Source organism: Cebidichthys violaceus, unplaced genomic scaffold, assembly GCF_023349555.1.
Source record: "Cebidichthys violaceus isolate CVI_PGR_0920_01 unplaced genomic scaffold, fCebVio1.0.p SCAF_26, whole genome shotgun sequence".
In the NCBI taxonomy this organism is placed as follows: domain Eukaryota; kingdom Metazoa; phylum Chordata; class Actinopteri; order Perciformes; family Stichaeidae; genus Cebidichthys; species Cebidichthys violaceus.
In genome coordinates this window covers 4358420-4380955 of record NW_027176439.1, presented here as the reverse complement: position 1 = coordinate 4380955, position 22536 = coordinate 4358420, and the positions used below count along the sequence as shown (strand labels likewise).

At 45.5% G+C, this 22536-nt stretch overlaps 1 protein-coding gene across 20 annotated transcripts in view; it reads right to left on the bottom strand.

The window, feature by feature from the left end:
- LOC137879901 (potassium channel subfamily T member 1-like) overlaps positions 1 to 22536 on the bottom strand; it is a 68024-nt gene that overhangs the window by 42486 nt on the left and 3002 nt on the right. For 17 of the 20 annotated variants that reach the window (XM_068720858.1, XM_068720864.1, XM_068720859.1 and 14 more), the window contains exons 2-3: positions 20578 to 20689; positions 19297 to 19464 (exon numbers count right to left, since the gene is read on the bottom strand). In XM_068720858.1, coding sequence (XP_068576959.1) covers positions 19297 to 19464; positions 20578 to 20689 — 280 coding nt within the window. Of the gene's footprint in view, positions 1 to 3228; positions 3278 to 4110; positions 4881 to 19296; positions 19465 to 20577; positions 20690 to 22536 lie in introns of those variants that run through there. The other 3 variants (XM_068720867.1, XM_068720868.1, XM_068720873.1) reach the window with 2 other exon arrangements.

Genomic DNA, 22536 nt, shown 5'->3' with positions numbered 1-22536 from the left:
AAAATGAATGAGATTCTTCCCGATTCCTCCTAAAAAGAATCACAGAACCATTCGTCTGCTTGACCTTTAGTCTTAATGCACATCCCAGATTTGTCTGTTTAACTAGCAATAGAAAAAAAATGCATAAATTAATTCAGGAATCTGTCAAAGCCTCAATCAAAAAGTGGAAACATGAATGGCAAAAAAAAATCAAAAGACTTGGGTGCAGCTTTGATATCGAGGGACGTTGCCGACTGTAAAAACTTAAAAAGCATAACTTTATGAAAAGCAGAAGTGCGTTGGACTGACAGATGGGAGAGCTCTGCAGAAAGCTCGGCGTCGCTGAAACGTCAGCAAAACGAAATAAAGTCTATGCTGCATATCAGTCAATCAAAAGTCCTGCTTTTCGTCAAGTGGCTACGCTGTTGGCCTATATCCAGTAAAACACTCCATTCATCCTGGGCAATATTCTAGTCCAGCATTAATGACAATATGACTAACAGCTCCCACTGCGAGCAAACATTTTTGATTCATTGCACACCAAACGTCTGTTTTCTGAATACGCTTTTCACAAAGAGGCGATGTGGCGGCGAGGCAGGATGAAGCCGAAATAAATCTAGGAGAGAGTTGTGTGTTTAAAAGACGTACGATCCCTCTGAACATCCTCCAAGTCTCACTTCGTCTCCTCGCCGCCTGTTACTTACAGTAAATAGTCAATACTGTAGAGAGAATCCTATACACTGATGCACTGCCGCCGCTGCAACTTATGCAGAATTAGATAAATTCTGTACGAGTTTTGGGTCGCACAACGGACCCGGATTATTGATTCCCCTCACGCCTCCCTCCACACCGTCTGGCTCCTGAGCCAGCTGGACGCCGATCCCACGCCGATCGCATTTCACAACCTATACAGCGTCATACGGGGAGGTAGAGTAATAAAGTAAAGCAGTGTGACAGGAGGACGGTCAAAAAAAAAAGAAAAAAAAAAAGGCAAACATTCATCTATAGGAGAACTTTGTTGCCAAGAGAGCAGCAACCTACTAAATGGGTTGACAGTGGTCCAAGTCTGGTTGCCCGGGGAAACTGGCCAACAGATGCATTAGAGTTTTACAGCCCAAGCCTTATTAGATCACCATTCAAACAGTCTGGCGTCCAGAAGTTGAACAATATTGACGCGCAGGAAACGCCAATCTGTTCTTCCCCTCAGCGTGTTCAGAGCAGCGGCGGCTGAGTCGCTGGCCTCCGTGAGACTTTGATCGGCAACCGGCACGCCAGCTTCATCACCCGCATCATCGTTTATGATGGGTGTTGGCACGCGACACCGCCGCCAGCTTCATCATCATCATCATCATCGTCATCATCGTCACTTTCACTGATGTCAGAATCATCGCAATGAAAACAGGCTTTTCATGATGAATGTCTAAATTCTTGCTAGTTTTTGATGGCCAGCTGCTCCCCGTCTTTATGATCGATCATTAAAACGATTCATTTCGTGTCTGCTACGCTCACCATAAAACAAGCGACACCTTCATCTATACATCCCACACGATGACGCCTGGTAACAGATGTGTCTGTCATCTAAAGCTCAAACCTATATTCATCCTTGACATATACATAAATGTCTGCAGTAAAATACAGGTAACTCAATATCCTATTTATTTTTTTTTTTCATCCTTTGCTGAACAGCATTTGAAATTTGTTGTTACTTATTCAAACGGATGAAATCGCTCTGGGCTGTGCTGCCATCTTGAAACTATAATCATGACAAAATAAAGTACAGTGAATAACATTTGAGATGTGCCATCATTGCATACTTCAATTTTTTTATTTTATCAATCTCATATCATTCTGCAGCTTCGTAATGGTGCTCCTTATGTATGAAAATCCAAACGTTCACATTTAGGTCAATGCACGTATGTTTTAGCCTCCAAAATGCTATTTTTCCAAACCCTTCTAAAACCATTTTCCCTCCATGCTGCTACATACAGTACGCGTCCTGACAGTCACTGTGTGACATACAGTAGCCCAGTTTGGAGAAGCCGACATCAGTACCGGCAGAGAAGTTAAGAAATGTACTGCTGTGGACGCATCGATAGTTTGGATGCAAAAGTCACACAAACTAACTAACTAACTAACTAACTAACTAACTAACTAACTGGTCCCGTGTTCTGAGACGTAAAGCTACAGTTTTTATTAAGGGGGTGTTGTGGCTTTGAAGGCAGAACGGAGAACTGCTTCAGTCATCAAAAAGGGCTGTCTGATGGCAAGTGAAAATACTATAGCGTACGCTTGATACACTGATATTGATTTTTTTTTTTTTTTTTTAGGTTGCTAAAATAATATTTTCAGCTGAACCCGTCCACAGCCTCTTTATCTGGCAGTCAGTCAGCCCTTTTCGATGAAAGCCATGAGACTCCATTGACAAAAACAGCCATTTTACACATGGGAGTACACACACACACACAACCCCACTTCAAAAGGATCCACACTCTGTTTATTCCAAGCACAGCTAACTTTGACTCTGTTCACATAATTCATATCCTTATTGATTCGATTTCTTAGGCAACATCTAGGTCACTGCTTCTGCTAACCACTGTGGGCGTTATAAAGAACGCACATGGACCTTCCCCTTTAATAAGGTGCTGGACATTCAATATATGATGCACAAGACTTGTTGAAGGTGTGGCATTAACTTCCCCACAATGTACTGCATCTTTCTAAAGAAGGTCATTATAAAACAAAAACAAAGAGAACTAAAAAAAAAAAAAAAAAGATGGTCCTGACTCTGAGCCACCTTCAGTATTCTTGACCCTTTGTTAAAGCCAAGCCAGCTGCGTTCTCTTGGGATGGGATTACATTGTCCACTCTGCAACACATCATGGCACCCATTGAAAAAGAGATTAAGTATTTGGGGGTGTGCCTGAAACCCTGCAGATTACTCAATGGCTCTCCATTATTGTGAAGGAGGGAGAGCGACAATGAGTCGTCACCGGGTAGAGCTGCGTGGGTTTAGGGTTGAAGTGACGATAATCTGCCAGATTATTTTTACTGCATCGCATTTATTGAGCGATATCACCGACATTCTGTGTGAACTAAATGTGCTTTTTTTTTCTAATGCCACTTGCTGTCGCTTCTATTATCAAACGGATGCATTACACAATAGATGCTTACTGCATTATTGTGATTTCTGATTAAAAAAAATACGCAAAAATGAACAAATGTTCAATACTGAGACGGAACACGCCGCACCGCCGGCATATTGGTCCAACCTCGTTTAACCTGCAGATGGGAGTGCCGATCTGAGCTTTGACGGCAGCACATCTGCTGATCTCAAGTTCTTTAAAATCGCTCTGAAAGAAAAAAAAAGAAAAACAATTGAATGATGTAGTCTCGCTCTCAGCTGTTACTGGTGCAGCCCATCTCCCACAAAAACCCACAATCTAATTTGTCTACCAAATGGCAGGAGAGAGTCCTGATGGTGGAAGTCTGCGTGCCGAGTGCAGACCTGCTTATCAAAACGCATGTAGTCTTTATGCAGGTATATGTCAACACAATCTCCTGTGGTTTGCATTTTTGTTTCATATGAATCTGGTTGTATGACGTCACAAATTAACTTTGGATGCAGTGGCATAGTAACATTTTACAACCCTATCCAAAAAAAGAAAAAGAAAAGAAGGATTCATGAAATTGTAATGGGAATGCAGCATCCACTGAATTATGTAATCACAATATACTGCAGTTATTAAATACGTGCATCCCCGTGATGTCGAGAGGAAATGATTGACGGCAGAAGCGTTTGCAATCATGCTGCCTGTCTGTCTGTAATTGACAGACAGGCAGCGCACTGGAATCGTTGGTTTAACCTCAAATGGGGACGATACATCCTACCAGCCGTAACGATTACACATTCCTGCTAATGTCCCGGGGAAATAACAGCAAACGGGTTAACGCGTTTAATGGTAATGGGATGTCTTGATCACGGCGCAGCGTTTGCCTAAGGATGATTACGAGCCAAGTTATCCGGGAGACTTTATTAAGCACCGCGCGCTGGCGTCACATTGATATGTTCGGTGGATGCAGCGTGTGTGCGAGCGTGCTGCATTCGGAAACATGCGGATCTGCGGCAGCTACCTTTGGCCGGCATCGCTCCCGAAAGAGCCCGCGGTCCGGAGAGGACTGGAGGGGTTGACCCAGGTGGGCTCGGGGGGTTTCTGCGCCTCCGTCTTGACATCTGGGTCGATCTCCGAGGGAGAGGGCGTCAGTTTGGCGCCTGCCATGGCTCTCCGCCTCCCGAGCGTTACCCTCCAGCAGAGAGCGAGAGCGAGAGAGCGAGAGAGAGCGCGGCCGATACGTTTCCTCCTGCTGGTGTCGGAGCGGCTGCTCACGCTCAGCGACCGAGTCCACCGGAAAACCGCATCTCCTGTCTTCACTGGTGCTGCACGGAGGCGGAGGGAGAGCGTCTCCCTCCCTGCCGCATCACGGGTTCCTCAGACACGCCGAGCGCTCCTCCATCCCCGATGGACATGTGAGGTCCCCCCCGTGCGCCTTTTGAGATTCACACGTCGTCACGATGGAGCGTCGAGCGCACGGCTAAACCAACGGGCTCCCCGACGAGTCACATAATCATGAGTGGCAGACGTGATGACCCGCGGTTGCTTTCAATCTGACCAACGTGCCAATTATTCAATCACGTCCATCAACTGTGATTACTGTTTTCGTCAAAGCGCGTGCGCCGAATGTCTCAAAGGTAGATCTAATTACGCCAATCAAGCAGCCCTCACTTCCCTATCGACCGATCATTAATCAGCTGCGTGCAGCTGTTGTTGTTATCGTTTTTGGCTATAAGTACGCACCCGATTCACCGGGATAATGAGATGCGACAGACACACGAGCAGGTGGCCTAGATAAACACCCCGTGGCATGATCGTGCTCATTTGCATGCACGTGACACCTGGAGCGCAACCTACACGAGGCATGATATCTGTCTGGTAAATAAAAAAGAAAAAGAAAGTTAATAAGCTTTAGAGACACGTCACATCTCTCCCAAGTTTCCTAAATAATGAGGAATCCTCAGTTACACTGATAAGTTATTATCAATCAGCATTTTTTTTTTTCCAGGAAACAAGTCTCTACTGAGCAGCAGTTTTCAAAACAAACTGCTATACTTAATAACTATAAAGTGAATTATAGTTTGAAAACTTGCTGCAGTTGAAGTAAAAGCAAAGATACACAATGAAACGTGTTTCCATCAATTCAATTCAACATGTAAAAATGGGTTTTACGGCTGATCTATGGTTTGCCAGTGTGACTTAGATTAGGTCACAGCTGGAGATGCACCGATGCTTTTATCTGTCCAATACTGACACAAAGAGCTGGATCGACTATCTGTGACAGTAGGCCGAGACGGTATTGGATACCTTATAAAAATACTCATTTTCTCATTGCACAGCTACTGTCTTCCTCTGTTGCTCTGACAACGGTGGACAACACGGCACATTGATCGTTTGATATCAATAGATTTTTTTCATAGTCTTCAACCAATCGGACCTGTAGTTTGACATGTTGGGCGTATCCTTGGACGTGTCAGAGCCTGCTAGCTGGCCCACAACTACGTCAGCATTAAACGGGCAGACTGAGCAGCTATGCGGTGAGGTGCAGCGTGTGCTGTGATTGGTCGGTGGGCGAGCACGTGACTATTGTGAAACCAAACTCTAAGAGCTTATTTGGAGGAGTAAGAGTTCAAATTGAAAGATATGGAAGAAATTAGGACATGTTTAGGGTTTTGCTTGGTGTAGTTCATTTGGGGTTTTTTTTAACACTCAATGGCTGAATAAGGAGGAGAAACTGATTTAGTGGTGGAGTTACTGACAACGCCTTTCTCAAGGACATTTCAGGAAAAGCTGGACATCGTAAGACATTACCAGTCAACCCCAGAGCTAGCAGCCCTGAGTCAGCCAGGAAAAGGATTTGTATTAGAGATGCACCGATCCGATATCAATATCTGTATCGGTCCCGATGTAGGAAAAAATTCTAGATCGGGTATCGGTGACAATGTGACCGATCCATAAAGGCAAATCTATTCAGTCCAATTATATGCGTTGTGCTCTGCGTAACGTCATGCGTTAGCGAACTGGCCGCATAGATTGTTTTCAAAATGGAGCGAGCTAAAGGATCAGCCATCTGGAACCGGGCAGCCGCTCTCAGTTGTCGGGGATAAGGGATTCCGGCTGCTAGTTAACCACCTGGAACCACGCTACGACATGGTAAGCCGAAAATATTTGTCGGAGACGGCGCTACCTGAACTGCACGGTAAAGTGTGCAAACACATATTGAAGGAGATAAAAGATGTCAAATCGATAAGTTTCACGACAGACATCTGGAGCTCCGACGTTTCCCCCGTGTCACTTTTAAGTTTAACAGCACACTGGCTGGATGAAACTTTTGTGCCACACAGTGCAATATTAAATGCAACAAACTTTCGTGGGTCGCACACCAGCGAAGCGATAGCAGCTAGCCTGAAGGAAATGTTTGACAAGTGGCAAATTCAGTTGAGCAAAATCCACGTGATTCTGAGGGACAACGCCAGCAACATGAGAAAAGCGATGGACAACCTGGGGGCGCGTAGCGTCGGCTGCGTTTTTTAAATCGATTCAGCACTGTTTTTCTCTATTAGATCGGTATCAGATCGGTATCGGCCGATACTAAACCTCAGATATCTGTATCGGTATCGGAAGTGAAAAACGTGGATCGGTGCATCCCTAATTTGTATGACCGGTATTTCTTGCTGACAGCGTCGGAGAAGCGTTGCACACATTATGTCTGGGAATGTGTTACATGTTAACTGAGCGTCGGTGTTTGGGGCTACACTAGCTAACCTAAGGACACCATAGCACAGCAGTACACTAGCTAACCTAAGGACACCATAGCACGGCAGTACACAAGCTGTGGTGCTTCTGAAAACTTTTGGAGAGACTCGAGTGGATCTACAAGTCAACGACCACGTTCGCAGGGAAACAGCTCCAGCAACGTGGCGTGCAGATCTAGATTAAGGGTACATCCCAAGTCTCTTAATTGCATCCCCGTTTCCCTCACTTGAGTCCTTTCCTTGCGTCTTAGTCCCTCCCACCGGGGATGCATGGAGGAAACCACGCGGGGAGAGAGGAACCAGGAAACATGTTTTAAGAGACATGAGACGTCCTTTCCTCTGAAGCGTCACGTGAAGCGACGTCTGGTTCTGATGACGGTGGATCAGCTGATCACATCTGATCACATCTGGATCAGCTGTCAGTCGGCTTTAACAGCTGGAGAGATTTTTAATAGTTTGTTCACATGATCACTGTACTTAATAACTAATAATACTAATAAAGACAGTAATCATCACTGTAGAGGTGTTTTCTCTCTGTAGTATCTGTCACCTCTTTAACAAACTGTGTTCTGTTCATAAGCACAGGATCGATGTCTACGGCAGAATGCGTTTGTCATATTTATGAATTATTTGCGTCTATGTTTTGAAATTGTGACGTGATTATTAAATAACCCAGAATATGATTATGGTTTCTCTTAAATGACATAACTCATCAAACACTCAGGAATGATCAGCCTCATGTGACTGAATAAAATGATCAATGATGTAAAAAGCTCTCTCTCACTTTAACTGTATTCATAATCAAAGTTATTGAGGGAAATATCAGATCACATAACTGATGAACAAAGAGGGGGCGTGTCGGCCGTTAAAACACTTCCTGGAAGCCTGTTCTCGTGGGTCCTCGCTCACGGCTCCTCAGAGGTCCCTCCTCCATCCTCTATCCTCTCTCCTCGCTCCTCAGAGCTAAATAAGAGCTTTGGGACGGCCGTCAATACGGCGGCGCAGAACAACTTCCGGTTCAAGCGAGGAGCGAGGAAATGACAATCAAGAGACTTGGGATGAACCCAAAGTCACCTTTTGATTTTACTGATTCAGTGTTAGAGAGGGCTTGTGTTTGAAGGAAGAAACTGGAGCACCTTAATGAAACATGCAAACGGGGGAGGTGAAAAACACATCCCAGCTGTGAGGTGACGGTGTTGACCACGGGGCTCTGCAACTACCAGGTTTGCCTTTATAAGCGTTTAAGAGCTTCAAGACATATCCTGTAATCAACTTGTGACGGGGCTTCTGGGTAATTTTCATAATAAATCAGGAAAGCGGTTGTACAAACGGATCAGGTGTACAGTAGACAATGCATGGATGATAGAGGTTTTCAGCTGGTATAAATTGCTAGCTTACTGTTCACCATGTTGTGCCAGATATGAATTCATATTTCTCACCTCCTGATCATCTACAGGCCTATTGACAGTCATGGGTTTACAGGATGCAGTTTAGTTCAAATGTAACCCTGAAGATTTCTAAATGGGTCTTTATTGTTGGGAAATCATGGTGACGGTGGGAGAGCGAGCATATCGTCACGGCGAAGAGCGTCATCTTTATGACTCACATTCCTTCAAACGTCCGTGGAAAACAACAATTAAGGGCTTCGCAGATTTAATGGCGTATTGATCAAGACACAATTTTCCCCTGAGGATAATTACCAGAGGAGTTATTGGGAAGACTTTATGCACCGTGTGCTTGCGTCACCTTATTTTGGCGGATGCTGCATACAGAAGAATGCCACCTTTGGCCGGCATCGCTCCAAAAAAAAAAAAAAAAAGCCCACGGTCCGGAGTGGGTTGAAGGACCAGGTGGGCTCCGGGGTTTTCTGCATCTCTGATGATGATGATGACATCATGGGTCGATCTCAGAGGGAGGGGGGGGGGGTGGGGTTCATATTTCTCATTTCCTGATCATGATCTACAGGCCCTATTGACAGACTTACAGGATGCAGTTTTATTTCTAATGTAGCCAGAGTAGCCACATAAACCCAACTCGCATTAGTAACGCATTTAGGGAAACGCATAATACGATCCACATCCATTGAACGTGGCGGTTGGACTTCGGCCATACAGGAAACGCATCAAATTATGTGTTGATAGTTGCCTTGGGATTAGAGAGGTGGGGCCTGCAAAGAGACAGATGCACATTTAATCTGTGACTAGGTGGCAACATTTGGGGATTTTATTTTCTAAACTAAGCCCTGACTGTTTCACTGGAGCAGCTTGGTGTTTCCTGGCATAAAGCAGACTCTGGATGCACTGATTAACCCATTGTTGTTGGTGCCTGTAAAAAGGTACTGGTGATAATGTTAGATGCATTTATCGAGTCAACTCCCTCCGTGTAAATAATAATAGGGTATTTTCCACCTCCACTCCTGTCCTTGTTACCAAACGGCACCTAAAACCAGCAATGCATTTCATAAGAAACAACAATGTTGCTATTTAATAAGGCGTGGAAAAACAAATCTACGTCCGTCCTGTAGGTGCGTGTGGACCGGTGTGAGCTCAGGGCAAAGAATTCAAAGAAAAAGGAGAAGGATGGAGAAAAAGGCTGCGGGCAAGTTCATCAGTAGAGGAAACAGACTTGAGCACAGAGACACTCTGTGGGGAAGTAGAGAACTGCAGATTGTGAGAGTCTGATCCGATTTTTGACGACAGCGGCAAGGAGACACTGTACTCCGACGTACCGTACCGTTTATCCAACGAGGCAGATGGCAGCGCGGCCCTGGGTTCCACCTCCCGTTCGGTCGTGTTAACGCAGCGCCCTTGAACAAAAGATGCTCAACCACTTTACATGCTGCAGGTACATCACAATACCTGCTGGGACCTGCAGCACGGCCAGAGTGAAAGAAAACAAGACTATGCTACAATGATGCAAAAAAAAAAAAGAAAAAGAAAAAAGAAGAAGCATTAAACATGATTCAACCGTACATCCAAAGACTGGATTGCTATTAGTTGCCATACTCCTTTGTGCCAGACATGAATACAGAAGTAATTTGAGCCCGGGTAATATTTCTCATCTCCAGCTCATCACCATGAGCTTACAGGCCTGTTGGGCGCGTGCTTACAGGATGTGGTGTATTTCTATTGTAGCCAGAGCTCCAGAATTATTGCATTACGGTTAGCCAACCGAATGGCCTCAGATTCACACTGGTATATTTACATACATTACTTATTTATTTTTTTGGCTGGATTTTTGACAGCGCAGCAGAATTCAGGGACATAAACCAGAGAGAGAGAGAGAGAGAGAGAGAGAGAGAGAGAGAGAGAGAGAGAGAGAGAGAGAGAGAGAGAGAGAGAGAGAGAGATGCAGTGAAGCCTATTAGCAGAGTGCTGGCTATGTCTGGTAAAGCATTCCACTCTGAGGAGCCTGGCACCTAAAACTTGAATGAATTCCAGATCCCAACTTCCAGCCACTGAGATCAAAAAAATGAGAACAGAGATAAAAAAAAAAAAAAAAGTATTTTTGTGACAGAGCTGATAAGAGACCATGCTGCAACAAAAGTGCCACTGCTGTCAGGTTTGCAGCAAAATGAGGGAATATATGATGATGTTGTTGGCAGAGCTGGGTAAAAAAAATATATATATTTGATCAAAGTTATCATAATTTGTTATTAGAATGTTATTAGAATGTTGTCCCCAACATTTAAAAGTGAAAGTGGATTTTCACTTTAACAGCAAATTGCTGTTATGTAATTGTTGTGTAGGCCTAGCTTGTCTAAGGTAAGTGCAAATAGTAAGAAATCTGGATTTTAAGGCCACTTTTCATCCAACAATTAAAGTGGGGCAAAGTGTACTAGATAAAAAGGAAACAAGATGAATTAACATTCGTCATTGATGGAATTTGCACAGAGTAAACATACGGGACATTTGTGACTTGAACTTGTGAGCCACATTCCGCCTGGGAGAACGCGCCACTCATGGGCCGGAAGAATTTTACAGTCCTGGTGAGCAACACAGGCCTCCCTCCGTGCTGCAGACGGGCGTCGAGAGCTGCGATAAAGCTTCCTCTGTCGAAACGCATTAAGGCAGTGAGCCGGCGCTGCTGTGGGCGAGCTGTCTGCCGGTGCACAGCACAGCCAGAGAGGAGGAAGAAGTCTAGCCAATGCCACTGGCAGCCTTACACACACACACACACACACACACACACACACACACACACACACACACACACACACACACACACACACACACACACACACACACACACAGGAGTGAACACACGCACTTGAGCGGCGCCGCGCACACGGGGATGCTTTTGCTCGCCGACCGCTGTTTCGCCAACGGCTGTTTTCGTGCGAAAAAAAAAGAAGAAGAAGAAGAAGCTTCAACTACCCATTTACTGGTCATAACCTTATGTTCTCCTCCAAAAATGAAGATGTCGCAGGGAATGTTTGCCAGAGCCAATGGGCCATCCATCAAAAAAAAAAAAGAGAAAGTCATCGTCTTCATTTTGTCCATGGGACCATTACATCATCTCTTTCAATCTCTTATAAAGACGGGAGTCCCTTGAACCGTAAAGAAATACGACTTTGGCTCGTGCGGCATTTACTCGTATAATATGCTTTCCAATAAAACGGGAATGAATACGACCGTTTTGGGGTTTTTTTTTTTTTAGGATACAACACCATTTCCCTTAGAAACTTCTCTGGAAATATGCAGGCACTTTTATTAGGCCACATTAAAAAAAAAAAAAAAAAAAGACAGACAAAACGTGCCACGTTCAACACTTTCATGAATAAAACAACAGCTCCCAGCATGACGATGTGCCAGAAAGCCGTGGCGGTGCCATCCTCATTTGCATTAAAATAGGACAATCGGCTTTTATTTGCCAATTTACAATGTAGATAGAAACAGCTGCAACATTTCATATTTGGAGAACTTTTAATGTCTTCTTTAGTTGTTAAAATCCCAGCCCAGACGGTCCAGTATCGATCCACGTATGAACCGTCTCCCCTTCATAAATCAGTTTCAATGGTCTTTGCTCACCCATTGTATCATTTCACTCAATTTTATGTTGTTGTTTTTCTATTTTCGGGGCCTTTGAAAAATTCTTCCATTATACTGATGAGGCACTATAGTGTCGAAGTAAACAGTAGAGAGTGGACAGCAGGAGAGGCTGCCACTGGGCTCTTTAATGAAACAATTGCTGCAAATCCGTGATCAGGGAAGCACAGCATGCTCTATTGATTATGAAACATTTTGCTGATTACTTCAGTGGGCTGCAGATAGAATCACCTCACAACAAACCATTCTATCTGATCATTTGTTGCTGATTAGAATCTTAGAATCAGATTATTTCTGTAACTGTTTAAAAAAAAAGACAAGTTAATGTTTTACTTCAGTATTCAGACCCTGGCATATTTGATTGAATCACTTTGATTTAGTGGAATGAATTGTGTTCTGTGACTCCTGAATAATCCCCTAAGTGACGCTGTAGCTCTCAACACCCACGACACTGGGGGGGACCCCCCCCCCTCCCTCCTCTACAGTGCTGACAACCTCATCCAAATGCCTCCATCATCACAGCTGCCTGTTGAAACCTGACAAGCCAACTCCATCGATGCTAATTAAGTTGGCAGCACAAAGCGTGGGGGAATAAAAAAAAAAAAAAAAACGGCAAATGCACCAGAGATTTCCCAGGAACAAAGATGTAAAGGCTCATAAGAGAAATACATTCTGAAAAAAAAAAAAAAAAAAGAAGGTAAATGACATCTTATTCATTTGAGCTCTCCCTCTGAGACTCACGGAGGCAACATATAATTGGCTTCAAAGAGAAGCCAATTATATGTTGCCATATATAAAGTGCCTTAAACCTGCATTCTGTCAAATGGCCATCAGGGGGCGATTCTTCTGGCTGCAAAAAAAAACAAGTCTGATTGTATAGAAGTCTATGAGGAAATGACCCCACGTCTCACTTAATGTACGACCTCAGTCAACATTGCTAACGTGAGTTTGAATCGCTAGTTTGAAGGGGACGCTTTAGGGTGTTGCAACCTTGTGATTGACAGGTCGTTGTCAGGTCTTGGACTTGTTTTTAACTTTTAACCCTTTCATCGTGCGTCAGCCGCTGTGACGGGGCACAACAGTGACAGTTGCCAATCAATGCTCAGCCACAGACGCAACAAAAAAAATACGGACAGTAAACAGAAAAAAAAAAAACGTGCAACTCAAAATATATCAATTTGAACATTTATTGCCCACGTTCTGACGCTACATGATGTGATGCGGGGGGGGGGGGGGACTCAGCTGTCTATAGAATCAAGGCCGATTGGAGTTCATCTCTGAAAAGTACAGATGATGGACAAACTGATGTTGGTTTAGCTCGAGGGACCAACAAACCAAGGCTTCAATGCTGAAGGGCAAATAGCTCTGAGGCGGGGAATCAGCAGAAAAAGGTCCAGATAAACAAAGAACGGATGAACAAGGGACTCGCTGGATTCATGGAGGGACCATGTGAAGAACATGACAACAGCTGCACTACTTCAGCCTGGCACTTCTGAATGTCCCTGTTTATCCCTTTGTAATGTGGTTTCATGTGAACACCAATAAAACACTCATACCTCCACTGTGTTAAGGGGAACTACATCCGAGCGGAAATTGTCATTTTCGGGAACGCAATGCCTCGAGTCGCCCTAATTTTTCACCGTCCACATTCCGGTTCCTGCTCACTGGCGACCACAAATCCTCAGAGAAACTTACCCCCCCCCTTCAAAATGTGACAAAAACAGACAGAATGTGGACGACGCGTTCGGGGGGAAGGGGGGGGGGCTCCGCTTCACCGCGATAACAACGGCAGGCAGTTCTCAAACCGGCAGCACGCCGGAGACACGCAGCCACTCCGCCGCTGATGAGAACAAGTCTAGCGGTGTCGCCCACCCACTCTGTGCTGATGGCGGTGACTAATGCCACCTATGGTCTGAATTGCAGGCTCTGGTTGCTAAGCGGAAACCGTGCATGTCGGCAGTGAAAAAACACTCCGCATTTCAAGTGCGTCAAGTTGGGAAACGGTAGGGTCACAGGGTGATGTAGAGGTTAACCCTCGGTTGTCACAGGTGCCATAACCTCAGAGCAAGCTGGACACGACATCTAAGAGGAAACTCACTTGTTAGGGGAGAAGCTGCATTGAGTCACATGCACTGTTATCAACAAGGCCTGGGAGACGTGTGCAAAGCTCAGGACAACATAATCTTGCATCAAGCATGAGGGCCCGCAGCGCAAACACAGCCTGCAAGCATTCAAGTCCTGCGTGACTTATTGGACCTAATCAGCCCTCACATCTTCACATCAGAGATCACTGTGCCTTCCTCTGGTTTCATGTTTCTTCCGCTCCTCTCATCTCCCTCTGTGTCTTTGCTCTCCGTCTCATCGACGCTCTCCTAAACTCAGGTGGAAACCACCCAGGCGTCGTCCCAGCAGTCGCTTTGCTGCCACAGAAGCGGCGCAAACAAACAGCTGCTGCCAGTATCGCTGTACGATCTTTCTCTCTTTTTTGATTCTGTGGCAAAATCAACTCAAATGTATTACCGAGGTTAGCAACAAGGCCTCTCGTGGGCCGTTGTGAAGCGGTCATATTGGAGATGAAACATTTTCGCGGCAGCACGAGTGAGCGGTCGGCGTCTGGGACGAGCTGTTGCTCGACAGCTGAACGTGCGTCGGCGCTGGGTCGCCATTCCAAGTGCCACTGTTTGACTCATGAGGAGGTGTTTAGAGTCGATTCGGTGACCAATTAACACTCCTCACTCTGTCGACATGACTCTCCCGTCAGCATCCTGCCTTGATTAGAGGAGAGACCCCCCCCCCCCCCCCCCCCCCCCGCCCCGGAACATGATTAGATGATTAGACACGCAGAGGAAAGATAGACGGAACCAATTTTCATCCTGATGCTCTCTCCGTTTTCAAACCCTGTCGGCGTCTAGAAAAGTGTTCGATGGCTTATAGTCGTTTCTATTTCCAACGCCGACTGAGGCTTTGCCCCCCCTGCGCTGGCTGACAGACCGAGAAATAAGCCCACGTACACACACACACACACACACACACACACACACACACACACACACACGGATGTATAATCAGCCACTCAGAGGTGTACACATACACACACACACACACACATACACACACACACACACACACACACACACACACACACACACACACACACACACACACACAGAGACACCTGCACAAACAATACTCAAACACTCACAGTCCAATCGCCTGTCAGCCTTCATGACTTCAGCGTGATTGCTCCTCTTCAGCACCCAACCACCCACACAGCCAAGCCATAATTACAGCCCTCTTACACCAAACCCTGGAGATAATGACAGCTCAGGAAGGAGACCCCCCCCCCCCCCCCACACACACACACACACACACACATCCACACCACAGACACAGAGAGATTAACGGAAACACAAGGACACACATGAATGTAACAGCACAGAAGGAGTTATTGCCTTAATACTGTTGGAGCGACACACGTTGAGACGGTGATAAAGCTTGTAGAAACACGGTCAATGAGTTCAATCATTTTACATCGTTACAGTTTTCTGCTCTGGTTTTTGTTGAGATTTGGAGACAACTGCTCCGTTATTGTTTGACTGCATTTCATGAGTAACGGCTAGCGATACGTTTAGGCTGGTCAAGCCCCTCGTCGAGAGGAGACTTCAGGCTTTCCAGCGATGTGCTGCATGTGCAAGTTGAGCTTTTCTGGGGGCGGAACTGAGCTGCCCGCATACTCGGCCGTGGCTATCACAGATACGTCTTTGACCATATATACTTAGTTTTTGCAATGGCTAAAAATAAAAAGGAAAATAATATGATATCAAAATGTAAAGGAAAAAGACACCTTTAGTGTGTCAGAATATCATTTGGTTACCATGTGTCCATATGTGTCTCCAAATGTCCTTTTCAGAGCTCCGCCTGGATCTCTTCATGAAAACAAACACTGTAGGACGGTCATACTTTGTCCTATCTTCTTCAAATTTGAGGCAGGTCTTCACCGATAGTGTAGTTACAGCCCTATGCTGTCCTTTACCTTCACAGATACAGCCACAGGCAGTTATTTATACTGAAATATACTTTCTTTTTTATTTATTTTTGACGGACATAAATCTTACATTCTGACTGACTTCAAAAGGCCCACTGCTCTGTTTCTGTATAACCTACAGGTTTTCTGACACGTTCACAAGGAACTTTAGGGTTTTTTCTTTCTGGCAGGAACTAATTGATGCGTATATTCAGAGTGGTTCAGAAGCTACAGCCATTTTAAACTTGAGTATGTCATTTTAGGCGTTTTTGCTCCAAAGTAGAGGGGGGGGGGGGGTCAAGCTGTCAATCCAACCCCAACAACTGAAGAACTACATTCTGCTTCACAATGTTATCAGACCTTTCGCTAATCCTTGCTTCTCTCTTGTGAAATACTGTTACATCTTTTTTGAAATGAGTAAAGAACAATACCGTTCAACTGAACTGCTCACAACCTGTGGTGGGGGGGGTGTCTAGTTTTTCATTTGCTGCATTAAAGAAACGGTTAGTTTCTCAAATTGCTTTTTTTTTTTTTTTCTTTTCTTCCTCCAGAGGATTCGGAATCCTCACAATACAATACTCCATATAGCAATACAACATAAACCATGATGGAGGACTTGATCAAACACCCACGGGTGTCAAGATCCACTTCTGTCAACATTCGTTTCTGCAGCGCTCGTTCCTAGTTCAAACTGGACTTTCTATATGTGGCACAGACCTTTATTTTTATGATATTTGGTTTTGGATTACTAGATCAAACCGTCTCATTTACAACCTGTTTGATCGACGGCTCTCCCTGCTGCATGACAGGACTCCCTTCTAGCAATGCTTAGCGAGTCTTTCCGCCCACTGCCTTTTACTCTCATAGCAAACTATAACAGGAAACAGATGCGAAAGGCCATCAGGGAAGGGAGCAGGGTGTGTGTGTGGGGGGGGGGGGGCTCTCTTTATGGGGGTTAATTTGTTTTGAGGCTTTGCACTCGACAAGGCAGCAGCACAGGAAATAATCAGAAGCCATGAGCGTACACAGGACCATCAACCGAGAACTAGAGCGTCACCAAAGCTCAGTGACATCGTCTGCTTCCGTTTCCACTCCGGAGCTCGGAAAACAGCGATTAGTGCCACACCACCAAGAATCCTGTTTTCTTCCTTTGGGTTCTTGGTTTCCGAACACACAGTGTGCAGATGTGTGTCCGACAAGCTGCAGTTTACAGCTGTTACTTGTTTTGAAGAAACAAAAGGCTGTTTTGTCGGCATCTGTGAATTACTGTAGCTCTGTGACAAGACCTAGCGCACACGCACACGCACACGCACACACACACACACACACACACACACACACACACACACACACGCTTTGGTAGCCCAGCAACAAACCCTAATTACCCTTTGCAATTGAATAACGATCAGCAAAACAATTCACAGGGGATCTACTGGATGAAACACACACAGACACACACACACACACACACACACACACACACACACACACACACACACACACACACACACACACCAAGTAGTCTCCTTCATTGCCATATTCTAGCATCTCAAGGTTTACAAGGCAGAAAACTGATCTATGTCTCTGCATGTTGACTGATTTTCCATGCAAGTAATGTGCACTGTATGTAATCTAGACTGTGTGTATATTCAGCGTTGCTTTATTTTTCTTTGGCCTGAAACCATTTGTTAAGTCAACAGTGCAGATACAACTGGCATGCAGCTAGAAAAACAAAGCCACAAAGGATCTGTAGTCCACAGTCAAGAAATCACTGCATCCCCTGGGAAAGAGCTCAGATCAATGTGTGTGGAGAAATGGTCAAATACTAGACTGCTGTTCTAAAATGCTACATGTAGCATTGATGTAACATACACTGACAGCGATGTTCTGCAGGGAGCCATGGCGACAGCGGGCGAGCGGACAGAATGACGATAAAACTGTTATATTTACTGCAAAACGCTTGGTTTCAAAATGCGATTTTCACAAGTAACGGTATTCACCGTTTATTCCCACGAGATGCAAATCAATAAGCCAATTGTAAAACATAAAAAAAAAAAAAAAAGACACGGAGGGCGATCGACTCGTTGCTGAAAACACGGCTGCTGCTGCTGCCGCCGCGGATAACCGAAAGCCTGGCGAGGCGAGATAACGGGCAACAATGTGCCGCCTGTCAGATTCGGCCATCGATAAAATGATCTACGGGGCCCCGGTGCAGGCGGGGGCCCGGTGCTGGCGAGGCCCGGCTACACGAGCTAAACACAACGTTCATTCAGTAATGTAACCCTGAGACCAGAAAGGTTCCCAAAAAAGAACCTTCTATCTTCGCCCAGCTTATTACCGGACGAAAAACAGCTAACAGCCCAGTCCTCAGAAGCTCCTTTAACAACAACCACGGCGAAGAGGATTTTAACAGTGTGATGAAAAAAGTTCAAGTAAAGAATCTGGTGTTGGCTTTAGATTTAAGGTTACCCACAAAGCGACTGCTCTCCGTTTGCTCTTTTGCGAGCCGATATTGAAGTGGCCGCTGATCCCTCAGTGAGACGGCTTCATTTCAGCACCACGGAGAGCTCCGCAGCACTCGGCCGGGGGCTCATGCTCGGCTAATTCTTTCCCCTCCCTTCTCCTGGGCGGCGAACGGCATCTGTTGGGCTGCCTCTCCAACCGCAGCAATTATTTAACTCGTAGGAGACTCTAAAAAAAAAAAAAAACACTTCCAGTGACCGGAGCGCCAATCAAGCGCCAAGGGGCCGAGCCATTTCATGGTCCGTTCAGAGCAAGTCTGAAAACACTCCGAATTTTTAAAGAAGACAGACTATATATATATATATCAAAACTACCTGCTATGTCACTTGCATTACGGGACTGATGTGACAATTAAAACAAGGTTTGAATTGTTCTTCATTCAGTGCTCCAGATAATCCGCAGTGCAATTCAGCCACGGGATCTGTTCAAGACGTTCAACCGGTACAAAAACCTCGGCCCGTTTCTATTTCCGCCGCTCTATCCCCGCCTACACATAAAACCCAACGGCTGAGCGCAAGTCACGCCACGTCTCTAGGGGGTTGTCATGAGTAGTCATTCTGGGAAACGTAGGGGGGGGGGGGGGGGGGGGGGAAACAGTAACCGAGGTAGACGAGGCGGCTCGAGGGGAATGAGAGTACGGAGATATGAGACTACAATATTCAGCACAAAGTAACTCCTGGAATGTGTTGAATATAATAAAAACGTGTGAAAACAGCGTTTCAAGTATCCAGGGAGGTCACACACACACACACACACACACAGACACAGACACACACACACACACACACACACACACACACACACGAATATCCCTGAGCAGCCTCTCGTATACTGTAGTGCTCTGGTTTTCATGCTACCTGTCGTCGTTCTGAAACGTCTGGTCCCCCAGCAGCAGGTCCCTGAAGCGGTAGCGAGGCGGAAGAGGAGGCACCTCGGTGTCCACCTCTGCCATCTTGAGAGCCGAGATGTCCAGGATGACGCCGGAGTTGCTGCTGTTGTTCCTCTGCAGGGTCTCAGCGGAGGGCCTGCGGGGGGGGGGGGGGGGGGAAGGAAGGACGAGAAGGACGCTCAGCAGCTGCTCATCGACGTGCCGCGCTTGAGAGGACGCTACGTCGCGGCGACGTTTCGGCACATTCTTCCGAGCTAACCTGGAAGCTAAGACCGCGTCTGTACAGTGAATGTAAGACATCGGGCCTCACACAAGAACCACACGTATGAACTGATTCATACACGAGTGATTTAAGAGAACTTGACGTATTCACAGTTTTTCTCGGATTTTGAATTAATTTAAACTTGGTTTTTTTTCCCCTTCCATACCTTGGCTATAGCGGGTGCTTTAATTCTGTTGCAGACTCTGTTAAACGTTATAGACTAGCAGTACTTTGATATATACGACATGGAGGGGCAGGACAGCCTTATATGGTGTGATTGATGCTTTAATTATGCTAATTTCCCATTTCCAATTTCCATGAATGCTCGCTCGTTTACGCTCGTCATTCACAGTTATCTGAAGTTAGGAGCGATCGCTGAATCGGAGGTGGAACGCTCGTACGAACTCACCATACCAAAAAAAAAACCAAACAAACAGTAAGAATACAGAAATGTCGTGCATGAGGTCCAATGACTGAGAAGTCCATTGCTGGGGAGAGAATTGTACTGAGAAGTCAAAAGGAAGGGACAGGGTTACATAATGAGGAAGAACACACTGTTTGAAATCAGAACACTGAATGTTCAGAACTCTTAAGCTGTTCGGTCCACAGCGTCAAAACGCAGCAGAGGAATCATTACGTGAACGAAATGCTGAAACGTGTCAAAGCAAGTCATGCATGAACGTCTGAACCAAATGGTTTGACGTAACTGTCCTATTACATGCGTGTCATGTATTATTAAAGAAAATAAACTCATACAAATCGCATAAATTATACACAAAAAAAAAAAAAAAAAAAGTTGACACACGGATTGCTGCAGAGACGAGTATGAAAATACAACCCACCTGCTTGTGCGTAACAGTAAAAGTGCATGTGTGTGGTCTAGTGCATACAGTGCACGGCTACATAGTGGTGTGTGGGTACGTACATGTGTTGCCACCATGCCACTCAGTGTCACATATAGGGGAGTTAAGAGCTTCAGGAAATTACCTGTCATCATGGGAACCGGAGGATCGGCGGGGAGGGCTCGAGGCTCGGCGGTGGGGGCTCGAGGATCGGCGGGGGGGGCTCGAGGATCGGCGGGGAGGGCTCATGGCTGCCTCTTGCGGGGGCGAAATGAGTGACAAAGGGGGGGGGGGGAGAGAGAGAGAGAGAGAGAGAGAGAGAGAGAGAGAGAGAGAGAGAGAGAGAGAGAGAGAGAGAGATTAAAAACACACAGCATTCTGGTCACCTCTTGCAGACTTAGCGAGGAAGTAATGTGATTACATTCACTGCCCGTGTCTCAGCTTAACTCTGCTCAAGAGTTCAGCCAGGCCTCTGGAATGTGCCGCTCTCTACACAGAGCGGGATTACACCGTTTAAATATTAATGCGTTCACTGTCGCTTCATTATTCATAGTGTATATTCTATATTCTGACAAAGAGGAAAGTAGCATTTCAGGTGGGTTAATCAGCTATGATCCACACGTGTATTGAAGGCACTCTATGGGGGGGGGGGGGGGGGGGGGATCACCTTAACAAAGTGGTGTTAAACCAATTTTCTGCCCACGAAGCCACACAGGGAGAAGAGAATAACTTTAGAAAAAGGACAGCGACGTTTCTACCTCATCTACACCGCATGCATGTGTTGTCCGGCTGAACATGGCGGCCTTTATTCACGCGTGTGTGTGTGTGTGTGTGTGTGTGTGGGTGTGTGTGGGTGTGGGTGTTTCTACTTGAATGAACCAATGTTCATCTTATTTCATAAGACGGCTCATAGAGGTCTAATCACATCATTTATTGGTGGATCATGTGGAGATGACTTTGAATCCCACCCTCCTTTAAGCCTCTACAGAGGGAACAATAAGTGGGTAATACACACTGTATTACCCACTTATTGTTGTGTGTGTGTGTGTGTGTGTGTGTGTGTGTGTGTGTGTGTGTGTGTGTGTGTGTGTGTTCATCATAGTGCAGTGTGGGCAGCCTTGAGTGGGTTAATAGCACCAAGAGACACGCTCTCCCTGATTTACCAGCGAAAGCACAAAACCCTCAGACAGTGGGGAGATGAGGAAGAGGACGAAGTGGAGCGCTGGTGAAGGAAAACAAGGAAATAAAAAAAAAAAAAAAAAAAAGGGAGGTCACTGCAGAAGTGTAAGGAACACATTGTCCTCAATGCATCCTTTACGTTATAACCGGATGACGTAAAAAAATAAATCTGAAAAAGAGCCGATGAATGCCAAGTCCATTAAGATGAGCCGTGTCCTCTATTGAAATACAGAGTGAGCAACCTCTGGGGGTGGGGGGGGGGGTTGACATAATGGATGGGGCGAAGTGACCACAATAATGGGGAACAGAATTGCTCCCGGTGGGAGTCGGTCTCCACTTAGAGAATATACCGCAGATTCAGACCAAAGAAAGCGGATGAAGAGAGGTCAAAATGCATGCGGGGCATAGATAAATATTAGTCTCTAAATAAACAAGAAGATCCAGAAGATCTTCTTGTTGGGCCCAAGGTAGACGTCACCTACTGTACGTGGGACTACAATGCAATATCTAATGTCCTGCAAGTTGTCTTTATGGTTATAGAAAAACATATGAATTCATTTGGTCAAGGGTTTCTTTAAAACAACATCATCATACTGAAAAGAAAAGTTTGTTAGCGACTGCGCAAAGCCTTCCAAAACTACTTTCCCCCGTGAACAAACAGACGTTTCAGAGCAATGTGTGGACAGTTTCATATACTGCTGATCAACCAAACATCTGCAGTTAAGACCAACATGGAATATTAAAAGAGAATACCAGGCGTGTAACAATAGTTAGATAACAGACAGGAAGGACACAAGTAACTCCATCTGACTGAGCACCACAGAGAGGACACAACAAAAACTGCACCAAAGGGCTTAGCTGAACTTCCGCAACGTTAAGTCAATACGAGTTTACATCACGCTACCACAGACACCACATGTATACA